The 13,633-nt window shown below is 42.5% G+C and overlaps 1 protein-coding gene across 1 annotated transcript in view; it reads right to left on the bottom strand.

Moving 5' to 3' along the window:
• Window positions 1–1,980: 1,980 nt before the first annotated feature.
• LOC120031705 (protein O-linked-mannose beta-1,4-N-acetylglucosaminyltransferase 2) overlaps window positions 1,981–13,633 on the bottom strand; it is a 19,595-nt gene continuing 7,942 nt past the window's right edge. The window contains exon 2 of the mRNA XM_038977503.1: window positions 1,981–6,446. Coding sequence (XP_038833431.1) covers window positions 4,600–6,372 — 1,773 coding nt within the window. The 5' untranslated portion in view covers window positions 6,373–6,446 and the 3' untranslated portion in view covers window positions 1,981–4,599. The remainder of the gene's footprint in view (window positions 6,447–13,633) is intronic.

Raw genomic sequence — 13,633 nt, 5'->3', positions numbered from 1 at the left:
CACTGCATTTAAATCCCTTGATTATTATGACACCATTAATGTCCATTAAATGATTACACCAATAATCAACAATGCAACACATTGCAAAGTCTATGAATTGGCACTGGCAATCTGTGTGTCACTAGTGCTGTTTTAGGGGAAGAGAGAAACCCAATCCAATGCTATTGATTCACAGATTCCTGTCACCACTCTCAGCTGCCTCAAAAACCGTCAAACTAGTTTCAAACCTGTGCCCTCTGCTGAAAACTCAACCGCGGGACAGAGAGATCTGGGGCCGCATGTCAAGCGCTCAGAGTAAGAGTGCTGATTTAGGACAGTTTAACCTTTTAGATCACAATACAGTGCCTTCAGAAAGTATTCACACCCCTTGACTTCTTCCACATTATGTTGTGTTACAGCCTGAATTTAAAATGGATTCAATTTAGATTTTTTTCACTGGCCTACACACAATACACCATAATGTCAAAGTGGAATGATGATTTCCCCAAAAATTCTAAATTATACTGAACAAAAATATAAACGCAACATGTAAGGTGTTGGTCCCATGTTTCATGAGCTGAAATTAAAGATCCCAGAACTGTTCCATATGCACAAAAAGCTTGTTTCTATCCAATTTTGAGCACACATTTCTTTAAATCCCTGTTAGGGATTATCTCTCCTTTACCAAGGTAATCCATCCACCTGACAGGTGTAGCATATCAAGAAGCTGATTAAACAGCATGATCATTACACAGGTGCACCTTGAGCAGGGGACAATAAGAGGCCACTAAACTGTGCAGTTTTGTCACACAACACAATGCCACAGAGGTTTCAAGTTGAGGGAGCGTGCAATTAGCATTCTGACTGCAGGAATGTCCACCAGAGCTGTTGCCAGAGAATTGAATGTTAATTTCTCTACCATAAACCACCTCCAACAGTTTTAGACCAGACCATGTGTAACCATGCCAGCCCAGGACCTCCACATCCGGCTTCTTCACCTGCGGGATTGTCTGAGACCTGCCACACGAACAGCTGATGAAACTGAGGAGTATTTCTGTCTGTAATAAAGCCCTTTTGTGGGGAAAAACTCATTCTGATTGGCTGGGCTGGCTCCCCAGTGAGTGGGCCTGGCTCCCAAGTGGGTGGGTCTATGCTCTCCCAGGCCCACCCATGGCTGCGCCCCTGCCCAGTCATGTGAAATCAACAGATTAGGGCCTAATGAATTTAAATGGACTAATTTCCTTATAACTGTAAGTCAGTAAAATTGTTCATTGTTGTGTTTATATTTTTGTTCAGTATAATTAAAAATGAAAAGCTCAAATGTCTTGAGTCAATAAGTATTCAACCCCTTTGTTATGGCAAGCCTAAATAAGTTTTAAAAAAATATTTAAAATAAACAGACATTGAATATCCCTTTGAGCAGCTGTGAGAGGTGAAAACTGAGGATGGATCAACAACATTGTAGTTACTCCACAATACTAACCTAATTGACAGAGTGAAAAGAAGGACGCCTGTACATAATTAAAATATTCCAAAACATGCATTACGTTTGCAACAAGGCAGTAAAGTTATACTGAGAAAAACGTGGCAAAGCAATTCACTTTTTGTTCTAAATACAAAGTGTTATATTTGGGGCAAACCCAATACAACACATTACTGAGTACCACTCTCCATTTTTTTCAAGCATAGAAGTGGCTGTATAATGTTATGGGCACGCTTGTAATCGCTAAAGACTGGGGAGTTTTTCAGGATAAAATAGAAATGAAATGGAGTTAAGCACAGGCAAAATCCTAGAGTAAAACCTGGTTCAGTCTGCTTTCCACTAGATACTGGGAGATTAATTCACATTTCAGCAGGACAATAACCTAAAACACAAGGTCAAATCTACACTGGAGTTGTTTACCAAGAAGACACTGAATGTTCCTGAGTGGCCGAGTTACAGTTTTGACTTAAATCTGCTTGAAAATCTATGGCAAGACCCGAAAAAACAGTTGTCTAGCAATGATCAACAAACAATTTGACAGAGCTTGAAGAATTGTGAAAAGAATAAAGGGGCAAATGTTGCACAATTCAGGTGTGAAAATCTGTTAGAGACTTGCCCAGAGAGACATGTATTGACTAAGTGGGTTGAATACTTATAAAGATATACTGTATTAGTGTCATTTTTCTTCCACTTTGACATTTGATTATTTGTAGATGGATTTAATTGTACGTTTTTTTTCAACCATTTTAATCCCACTTTGTAACAACAAAATGTTGAAAAAGTCAAAGGGTGTAAATACTTTCTGAAGGCAATGTATATACGCTTAGTAGGACAGGAGGGCTGCAGCTGATCCTACATCAGCACTTACTCTGAGGGCTTGGTACATACTGGGAAGCTAGTCATACTTTGGTTTTGCACACCACAAGGCAATGAAATGTAACAGGCAGCATTGCACACCATCATATAAACTTGGGCTGAGTCCCAAAATGGCACCCTATTCCCTATAGAACACTACTTTTAGGCTCTGGTGACCTTTATAGTTCTTGGTCAAAAGTAGTACACTATAAAGGGAAGAGGGTGCCATTTGGGATACAGTCACTGAACCACGCATGGTTAGCAGCACTGATGAGCCATAGAATGGGTTATTCCTCCAGTTTGATTCAGGGCATAGTAGTCATTACCAAAGCATCACAGGCTAATTATTTCACAAGTTAATGCATGCATATAACCTGCGCAAATTTTCTATGATCACAATCAGAAATGGTACCGATTAATAGTAAGTAAGAAATTCTGATCATTTTCTGCAACTGTGTGGACTTTATAAAAAAACTAAAAAATAGGACAATTGAACTCAGAATTGCTGTAATGGGGACACTGAAGTGACATGAACTTTTTTGTATTTATCTTTTGACACACAGGGCAATGACAAAGAAACTGATTAAAGAAGCTCCAGTTTTTCTGAAAGAAATAGAACTAACCCTCGCATATCTAGCAACTGCACCGCATAGCTACAGAACCTTTCACATAAATACATAATAGATTCTCTTTATTTTAATTTAGAGGAACACTGTTCTTTAAATACTGCTACATTTGAAGGAATAATGCATGTTTTAGTCAGCATCTTTAGAAAACTGCCAACATATTTTCCTGGACACACTCTTTGAAAGTTTTTATCCGCCTTGAATTAATATTAAAGCCTCAATGAAGCACAAGATAATTCAATTACAACTAATAACACATACTTAATGGTACTGGAACCACATTTTCAAATTCACTTTGGTTTCTCTTAAAGGGATACTTCGGGATTTTGGCAATGGGGCCCTTTATCTACTTCCCCAGGGTCAGATGAACTCATGGACACCCTTTTTATGTTTCTGATTGCGGTTTGAAGGAAGTTGCTAACTAGCCCTAGCATAATTGCTAACTGGAGTTAGCGCAATGACTGGAAGTGTATGGGTATCTGCAGCTAGCAGGCCTGGGCAAGTCCAGTTCTCTGGGGCCTGATTGGTGTCACACTTTTCCCTCAGCTAACACACCTGACTCCAATAATCAACTAATCATGAGCTTCAGTTAAACATGTAATTAGTTTAAAATCAGGTGTGTTTGCTAGGGATGGGGGAAAAGTGTCACACCAATTAGGCCCCTGAGGACTGGAATTGTCCAGGCCTGAAGCAGATACCCAGCTAGCAGATACCCATAGACTTCCAGTCATTGTGCTAATGCTAGTTAGGATTGGCTCGCGAAACTACTTCTAACTTCCTTCATACTGCACGCAGAGGCATAAATATGGTACCCACGAGTTCATCTGACTCTGGGTAAGTGGAAAATTGCCAGAATCTTACAGTATCCCTTTAAGGTTTTGGCAACATTCTGCAAACAACTATGGAAATTGCCAATTAGAAAGGCAACATGACAAAACTACAACTTTGTGCAGGAGGGTAGGCTAAGCCACAAAGTTGTGATTTATCAGATAACAAATCACAAACCAATCAAATCTGGGCTTTGCTGAAAACCTACATTACATACTCAAATAAGTACAGGTATAGATAGGTTCAGTGTTTAAGACTAATGAAAAAGTATATTAATAAGTATATTAAAGAAATTCCTATATCTCAAAAATACACTTTGTATAGTACTTTCTGCCTATGGTACAGACAATGCATCCTTAAATCGTGACTCGTGTTCCTGCGTCCCATGCTAAATGCCATTGAATTTCCATTGCATTTCACTCTCTGTGAGGACATGGTTGTCTCATCAAACAGCACAGTCTCTCATCCTAGATACAGATTACATCATATCAACTATCCTCAAATCGGAGACGATCCTCAATCACAGATTTTCATATTAACGAGATTGAACGGGATCTTAAGCACTTACAAATTCGTAACATATCATACGAATTGTAGGAAACATACATTTATTGTGCAGGACGTAACATATCATACAAAATGGATGACATCGTATACAATTGTGCACACTTTTCTGGGACCCATTTTGGCTCGTGAGCGCTACTTTCAAAACTACTGGCTGAAATTATACAGAACCTTTCTAGCATCACCTTCAATAATCCACAGCCCCAATATCTGATCATCTGGAACAAGCAGTCACATACTTGAAACTGTAAATATCAACTCAAATTATGTCCTGCACATGAGTACATCGGCAAAGGGCCCCAGGAGGTGTTTGTTAAAGATGCAGCGCACCCACACCAGGTACGTCGTAAAGGGTTTGATGTTTTCAGAGAAGGTATAGTTCTGGTGGGGGAGAATATAAGGCATGTACGTGTTCTCTCCTTGCTCCTGGATCCACACTTCGTACTTCACTTCCCTGACCTTCAGGTACTTCAGGTTCCAGGGGATTTGCCAGGACACAGTCAGCTTGGCCTCGTTGGTGGCCTGGACTGACGTCTGGCACTGGGGCTCTCTGACCCGGCCCGGGTGGACCGTGCTGGCAGGCTTGGCCTTCTTCAGGTTGGGCCTGGTTTTCACAATCGCTCTGAGAGCCTCTAGTAAAGAAGGTATGTCCACTATGGTGTCCTGGTAAATACGATAGAGCCACTCAGGGTTGCGGCAGCACAGGTGTCTAGGTACTTCCTTACTGGTCAGGATGTGATCCTGCTCTTCCTTATCCAGGTGGGCTATACCTCCCTGCTCCCAGGGCCTCTCTGGGTAGGGCACAGAGTTCTCCTCCACCATGTTCCTCCAGGCCACATACTGCAGGTCCATGCCTGGTAGAGAGGCCAGGGTTTTGTAAGGAGTGTACTGCTCTGGGTTGACCGCATAGGGGAAGAGCTCCACTACGACGGCCCCCCGGGGGAGGAAGAGAGAGGAGACCAGCTGGGCCCCGTGCATGCTGACTAATATGGAGGCCCCGCTGATGACCTTGACAATTCTGGGGAAGTTCTGCTCCTCCAGAGATACCGTCACGGCTCTCATCTGGAACTCCTGCACTAACGCCAGGATCAGCTCCGCTTCGTTCAGGATTAGTCTGTTGATGGAGCGACTGAACACTACGAAGTACTCATCCTTTTTCTCCGCCACGCTCTCCTCTCCTCGCGTGGTGATATTGAGCTTCTCCATCAGCGATGAGGCAAACTGCCGGATCTCGTTCCCAGAGACCAGGATGTTGGCTTTGGGGCCCTGTGGCTGGACGAAGCCGTACTGGTACCATGTGGTCATCTTGGACAAGCCCACGTAGGACTTAGTAAAGCACATAAGTTTGCCAAAGTTCCTCAGCTGCTCTTTGAGAAGTGGCTGCTTGCTGCTCAGCAGGCGGTAGAGGTCAAAGTGTGCGCCCTCACCCCAGCCCTCCATGAAGACCAGGCGGGCCTCATCGTCCAGGTCTGAGTACTGCCGCATGGTGTAGAAGATGGGCAGCAGGTCATCGTGGAACACGTGCATCAGGTTATCCGGATTGAACCGGTTGAGGATGAGGGTGACGTCAGGGACAAACACAGGCTTGGGCATGAACTTGAGGGCAGCTGCGGGCAGCTCCAGGAAGTTGAAGTACTGGGTGTTGTGATCCTCCACAGAGGACAGGTCCAGCAGGGCCGGCTGGAAGCGCCGGGGCCCCAGGTTGGGCAACATGAAGGAGGAGTTGCTGTGGAAGAAGACAAACTCTTCGGCCTCGGTGCAGTAGCACAGGTAGTCGAAGCGGCAGATGCGGTCAGTGTGCATCTTGCCGGTGCAGACCATGCGGGTGCCATGCTCCTGGAGGGCCAGCAGAGCGGCGTGGTAGTCTATCCGGGCCTGGGACAGCTCCTGGGACTGGTGGGTCAGCTGCAGCTCCTCCTCCAGTACTGCAGCGTGCTCGCTTAGCCTCACGTACTTCCAGAGCAGTGCTGCCACCACCGAAACCAGCAGGCCATTCAGAATGGCCGCCACGTTCATCCTGCAGCTCGCCGCACGCATCACAGCTCCACGTCCAATCTGATCTCTGATCTCACACGCATGCTCCGCCTCCCGCTAGCCAGGCGCCGATACACCTGGAGAGGGGGAGAGAGAGAGCGAAAGTGAGAGAGGGGGTGGGGGATAGAGATAATTTTTAGCATATTACTGATATCATGTTTCCAACTGAACATACTATATTTCAGACTTAGTAATCATATAAATAATATCAAACAAAGTGTAAGCCTATTATTTTCAGTGCTATTGATGAAGGTCTACATACCGGTAGAACAATTTCAATTTTAGGGATCAAAGTCCCTTCCCTTCTTTGTCTGCGTCCCAAATAAAGGGATACTCTGGGATTTTGGCAATGAAGCCCTTTACCTACTTCCCTAGAGTCAAATGAACTCGTGGATAACATTTTCATGTCTCTGCGTGCAGTTGGAAGGTAGTTTCTCACTAGCTTTAGCTCAATTGCTAACTACCGCTAGTTAACATTGGCTCGCAATACTTCCTCTAACTTCCTTCATACTGGGCGCAGAGACATACAAATGGTATCCACAAGTTCATCGGACTCTGAGGAAGTAGATAAAGGGCCTCATTGCCAAAATCTCAAAGTATTCATTTTAAGTGCACTACTTTTGACCAGGACCCATATGGCTCTGATCAAAAGTAGTGCACTGTATAGGCTAGGGAAAAGAGTGCCATTTGGGACGTATCCTTTGTTTACCTTGGTGGATAAGCACAGGCTTTCCTAGAACCTCAAATCACACTCCCCTCGTGGTTATGTCTTGATGAATGACATTGTGAGGAGAGAAAGGGGAAAAGAAAAGTTCCTCTTAAAACTACACTAATCTGCATATTGAGAGAACAAGTGAGTCATGTGGTGAGACAGACTATCTGCATCCCAAATGCTATTCCCTATATAGTGCACTACTTTTGATCACTCCAGGACCCATAGTGCACTACTTTTTACTGCAGCCCTATCTTGGGAATACAGTGCCATTTGGGATGCAGCCACTAATTCAGATCCCAAGCAGCTGCTTCCAGACTATGTGGGTAAATAGTCATCTAAAGGTTGACTGCTACAAGAACAAATGTTTCTATAGGCTAGCCTCTGCCTGGGATACTATAAATATCACTTTCCATAATAGCGGCTGAGATTAAAATAATATAATTATTCCAGTATAAAAAAGTTGAGTAAATAACATACAGGTTTGAGACTTAAACAATTAATTTAAAATATGCTTTATATTACCATGATAACTTAGCAATACTCAAAAAGAAGAGTCAAGAGAGTTAGCGTAGTCATTGGCATCTATAATATTCATCAGAATCTACGGACTATCTCCCTAACCTTCAACTTTGGGCTGCAGACACTAAATACACTCCCTTCCTCTCCCTGGAGCCAGACTGTCTGCAGTAGGCTTGGTCGGTATACTGTATATGCCGTATTCCAGAGTATTTGGTAATAGCCACGGGATGGTTTTTAAGTAAAAACTTTTTAAGTAAATACCTGCAGTCAACTTGTGCAGTAGGTTAGGAAATAAAGCAGATCACATTCTTCATTTCACCTGTCAGATTATTTTTCATTATGAAGTTTAGGCCTACCGGTAGTCCCCAGTCACGTTTGTTTACAAGCACACAACAACAAGAGATCGGAGCTTTGTGAGTCACATTGTTGTGCAGCACGCGCCAGGTGATCTAGTGATCTAATTCACAACTAAATGTTTGTCAGCTAGATATCTTATAACTATTAAAGGAAAACTCCACCCAAAAACTGTATTTTGGTATTTGATTCATTAGTCCATTGTTGACATAGTCCCAAATTGATATAGTCCCAAGTTTTCAAGATATGTAACTTTCAAAATACAGAAATCTGGCCCGTATGATGAATTTTGCATCATGTGATGCTGCGTTTTGCAGAGCTAAACGCTCTGAAGTTGTGCATTTGGTTTGCTGATTTAGTACCTAGTTATCTACGAAAATGGAAGTATCAATGAACATGATTGTGGGAAATGAATGAATGCTCAGTTTGTCAGGGGCGGCACTGGAGTACCACGTACCGCTAGCAGCATTTTAGCCACAGACTTAAGTGCTAGCCATCTAGTCTATGTTTTATAAATGTGCAATGAGTATAAAACATGATTCTGGTTAAATTTGTAACAAAAATGGCATTTTCATATGAAGTTTTGAAAGCCAGATCAGTGATTATTGCAAAAAAGCAGGTTAAACTATTTTAATAAAATAATGAAATCATTAGTGGGTCAAAGGCTTATATTTAGCCTAGGTATAATAAAAAAATCCCTGAATTCATTAGATTATTCCTGTTTGAAATCCAGTGTATTGACCATTAATTGTGCAACAAAGCTTATTCAGAGAAAAAGTTTCAAAAATCAAGATAAATTGCCCATAAACTTGATAAAAATCTAGATAGTCTTTTTAGGCCATATCGCCCAGCCCTACCTTGCTGTCTAATATTAGTTTTGTGTGTGCAGCAAACTGTGAGTAGCATTTTTTTGTTACTTTTATAAACTTTATGAGCTGTGATATCTGTCCTGCAAACAGTTTATCAGAGACTGTATAAAATGTTTGTATGCGCTCGTTTGCATTTAACTAGCAATCGCTATGGTATTTTCCATGTACTTGTTAGCATTGTTAACCTTGGTATTACAGAGGCTCAGTGGGGTTTGAAAATAGCGCCCCTTGTGTGCGGTGCCGGTATTACCGAATATCCCAGGATGGCACAAGGTCGGTTTGAAGGTAGGACTATCTGGATACCACCCAAGCCTATTTTGCAGCCAAGCCTATCTATCCTTCTATCCCATGTTGAGTAAAATAATTCCAGTTTAACCCTACCTCAATGTCTCTAATGCTTTGAGCAGCAGACATGGAGCACAAGATTCATACAGCAGATATCATGGAAACATAATGAACGGGCATTGCCACTTCTAACACACATTTGGACAGACACACATGCACCTCTGATTTCTTAAATCTCTCTATCCTAAAAACTCCTTGAGAATCCTCCTTTGCCACTGGCATCCCCAGAGAGCAGCCATCCCCCCACGGTCTTCCTGTCTCTCTCTCCTCTCCAGACTGAGCTCATAAAGAACTCCAGTATCTCTGGCCTGACTCTGTCTAAATCCCAAATGGCACCCTATTTCCTATTTAGTGAAATACTTTTGACCAGGGCCCATTGGACACAGCCAGCCTTACACTCTCCTAAAGCCCCGGACTCTCTCTCCTCTAGCAGCCAGCCAACCCAAGGGCCCTGGAGGAAGAAGCCAGACTGAACAAAGACATAATGGCTCCATCTCTCCCTCCCTACGCTCTCTTTCACTCGCTCTCTTGCTGCTCTCATTCTCTCTTTCCATATCTGCTCTCATATGCTGCACTAGAGGCAGGCTAAAAAAAAAGTCCTCAGGCTATTTTGACATCCAAATACATAGGTTACAATATGTCAGTGATAGTAGTAGGCTCAGTATTTGTGGTAATACCCTGCAGTTGTAGCTAAGTTATAGGAAAAAGATCAGTTACCATAGAGCTTTTTCACTTGTTTTCATTACGATTTGAGATTTAGTTAAGCAAAAGAGCATGATACTAATTCAGGTAGGAAAAGTCTTATTGTATCTATAGATGGAGATAAGGGCTTCCATCTATAGATACAATATGATAGCAATGCAGATGTACTGGTACTCATAATACTCATATGTGAACTGCACTACATTTGAAGATAAACTGAGTGACGCCCATCGTTCTTTTGGGGCCTCCTTTTTTCTCCTCTCCCCCAAATATTTGACTTGGATCGCCATTCGCCAAGGGCACTGGCAGAGGAGACAGGTTTGGTCAACTCACCTCTGCCCACTGACCCATATTGTACTGACAGGGGGCTGAAGCCCATAATTAGACACTGCTCGTGACCTTGACAGCTGGGCCTATAAGCTTCATGACCTGGATGTCATCAGGAGGACACGGCTGTCCCAAATGGCACCATATCCCCTTTACAGTGCACTACTTTTGATGTGACCTGATCAGAAGTAGTGCACTACAAAGGGAATAGGGTGCCATTTGAAAAATAAATTACCTACAGGGTTCCTCTGAAGTTTGACCAAGACCCCTACATGGGATTTAGGTCCAGAAATTACTTCTAAGATTTTAAATGTACCTGTATAGGCAGATAGCACAAACCCCTCAGCTTTCCCAAACCCCTCGGCTTTCCCTTTTAGCCTCCCCATTTAACCAATTTCTACATGCGTTTAAGTTGGTATGCTATTCAGACAATACCACTTGATTTTACTCATTCACATTCACGAAGGATGACAAATGGGCTAATAGTGCTCAATGCATTTTTTTACTGCTTAAATGTCACAGCATGAAGACCTAAAGCAGCATTGCCCTCCAATCCATGAGAACAAGGACAATGGTGCCAGTGGTGAGCGTTAATCCTCCTCAATGCACACAGGCGGCCCACAGGGATGCATGCAGGGCCCACTGCAATTCCACTGTGCCAAGTACTGAAGGTTTTTCCAAAGGTCAGCCTGCCTCTGTGATAAATTAGCAGGAAATTCTATGGCACCATCTTCAGCTAACACTGCACTCACCCACTGAGGTTTCGGCTTGAGATCTAAAGTTTTTGTGAGCAAAAATGTGGATCCAAACTCCACCGCTCCACTCCTCAGTGTTCTCCCGAAAGAGGAACCCCTGATGCTTTCCATATTAAATATCCTGTTGTGTAATAGTTTATTCCAATTCTGAATTATACAGATGTATAGAAAAGGATGGTAGGATGTATTGGGACATGCTAGCCCTCAGGAAAAACAGAACACTGTCTCAATTTAAGAAGTGGATTATTAATGATTACATAGTGTAATGGAAAGTCTCGCACAGTTTGACAATAAATCTGGACTTTCTAAGAAAAGACTCTGGCACTGTAACCAGCATGCAGAAATGACAGGACAAGTTAAAAAAATGCTTAGCCATCCTGTTACTAGGAAAACAGAACTAGAAAGAGATTCTAGATAAGATTTGTTGCACAACCGTTCACTGTCATAACCATTCAGGCACAATGACTTCAATTAGCCTACATTTTGGTGCTCCAGATAATATTGCGGTACACACGCTACTAAGAGACAGCCTTCAAGTCCATCATATGTAGCTAAATACATTTTCTATGTAAAGTGTTTTTTGTGAAAAACAGACAAAGTAGGCTATATCTAATCTAGCTAATCTGACTAAATCAGGTTTTTTTAAGATGGGGTCAGCACAATATGTTTTATTGGGGGGGGGGGGGGGGGGGGGGGGGTCTTTTGGTTGATTTTATGTGAAAAAGTATTTTATTAATATCACTAGCTGCAACAGAATACCACCATGGCAGGTTTCCGTTAGAAGAATATAGCATCTGACATTTTGAACATGAACATGCAAGTCGAGGAAGCAGCGATGTGCAGTCCTTAACTAATTCTGTTGCGCACTTTGAAGATGTTAGAATAACTGTTCAGGGCTGATATAAATACGATGCATGCCAGTCTCTCTTGGCAAAGAGAGATGACAGACTGACTGCATCACTTATTTTTATAAGAAACATTGTGTTGAAAATCACAAAATGTTTGCATAGTCAACTTACACACAGCTCTGACACACACACTTATCCCACCAGACATGCCACCAGGGGTCTATTCACAGTCCCCAAATCCAGAACAAATTCGAGAAAGCGTACAGAATGACTTCAATGATTTTTAATGACTCCAACCTAAATCTATGTAAACTTCCGACTTCAACAGTATATAGGTTTTCAAAATGCACAGTCTTCAGCTCATTGCAAAGTGGTGGGTGATACGCTGATGAAGCCTGCCTTCCGTTGCCTATGCATTTGCTGTTTGAGATGCTGTAGCAGCAGCTTCCACGCTGTCTGACAGATTTTCCGCTAAAAGGCTCTGTATATGTATGCTGTACAAGTGTGATAAAAAGGATACAGTCGGAAGTTTATACACTTAGGTTGGTGTCATTAAAACTCGTTTTTCAACCACTCCACAAATGTATTGTTAACAAACTATAGTTTTGGCAAGTCGGTTAGGACATCTACTTTGCATGACAAGTAATTTTTCCAACAATTGATTACAGACAGATTATTTCACTTATAATTCACTGTATCACAATTCCAGTGGGTCAGAAGTTTACATACACTAAGTTGACTGTGCCTTTAAACAGCTTGGAAAATTCCAGAAGATGATGTCATGGCTTTAGAAGCTTCTGATAGGCTAATTGACATCATTTGAGTCAACTGGAGGTGTATCTGTGGATGTATTTCAAGGCCTACCTTCAAACTCAGTGCCTCTTTGCTTGACATCATGGAAAAATCAAAAGAATTCAGCCAATACCTCAGAAAAAGAAAATTGTGGACGTCCACAAGTCTGGTTCATCCTTGGGAGCAATTTCCAAACGCCTGAAAGTACCACGTTCATCTGTACAAACAATAGTACGCAAGTATAAACACCATGGGACCACGCAGCCGTCATACCGCTCAGGAAGGAGATGCGTTCTGTCTCCTAGAGATGAATGTACTTTGGTGCGAAAAGTGCAAATCAATCACAGAACAACAGCAAAGGACCTTGTGAAGATGCTGGAGGAAACAGGTACAAATGTATCTATATCCAAAGTACAACGAGTCCTATGTCGACATAACCTGAAAGGCCGCTCAGCAAGGAAGAAGCCACTGCTCCAAAACCGCCATAAAAAAGCCAGACTACGGTTTGCAACTGCACATGGGGACAAAGATCACACTTTTTGGAGAAATGTCCTCTGGTCTGATGAAACAAAAATAGAACTGTTTGGCCATAATGACCATCATTATGTTTGGAGGAAAAATGGGGAGGTTTGCAAGCCGAAGACTACCATCCCAACCGTGAAGCACAGGGGTGGCAGCATCATGTTGTGGGGGTGCTTTGCTGCAGGAGGAACTGGTGTACTTCACAAAATAGATGGCATCATGAGGCAGGAAATATATGTGGATATATTGAAGCAACATCTCAAGACATCAGTCAGGAAGTTAAAGCTTGGTTGTAAATGGGTCTTCCAAAATGGACAATGACCCGAAGCATACTTCCAAAGTTGTGGCAAAATGGCTTAAGGACAACAAAGTCAAGGTATTGGAGTGGCCATCACAAAGCTCTGACCTCAATCCTATAGAAGTTTTGTGGGAAGAACTGAAAAAGTGTATGCGAGCAAGGAGGCCTACAAACCTGACTCAGTTACACAAGCTCTGTCAGGAGGAATAGGCCAAAAT

This window comes from Salvelinus namaycush, chromosome 37, assembly GCF_016432855.1.
Source record: "Salvelinus namaycush isolate Seneca chromosome 37, SaNama_1.0, whole genome shotgun sequence".
Taxonomy (NCBI): domain Eukaryota; kingdom Metazoa; phylum Chordata; class Actinopteri; order Salmoniformes; family Salmonidae; genus Salvelinus; species Salvelinus namaycush.
This window is presented reverse-complemented; position numbering and strand designations above follow the sequence as displayed.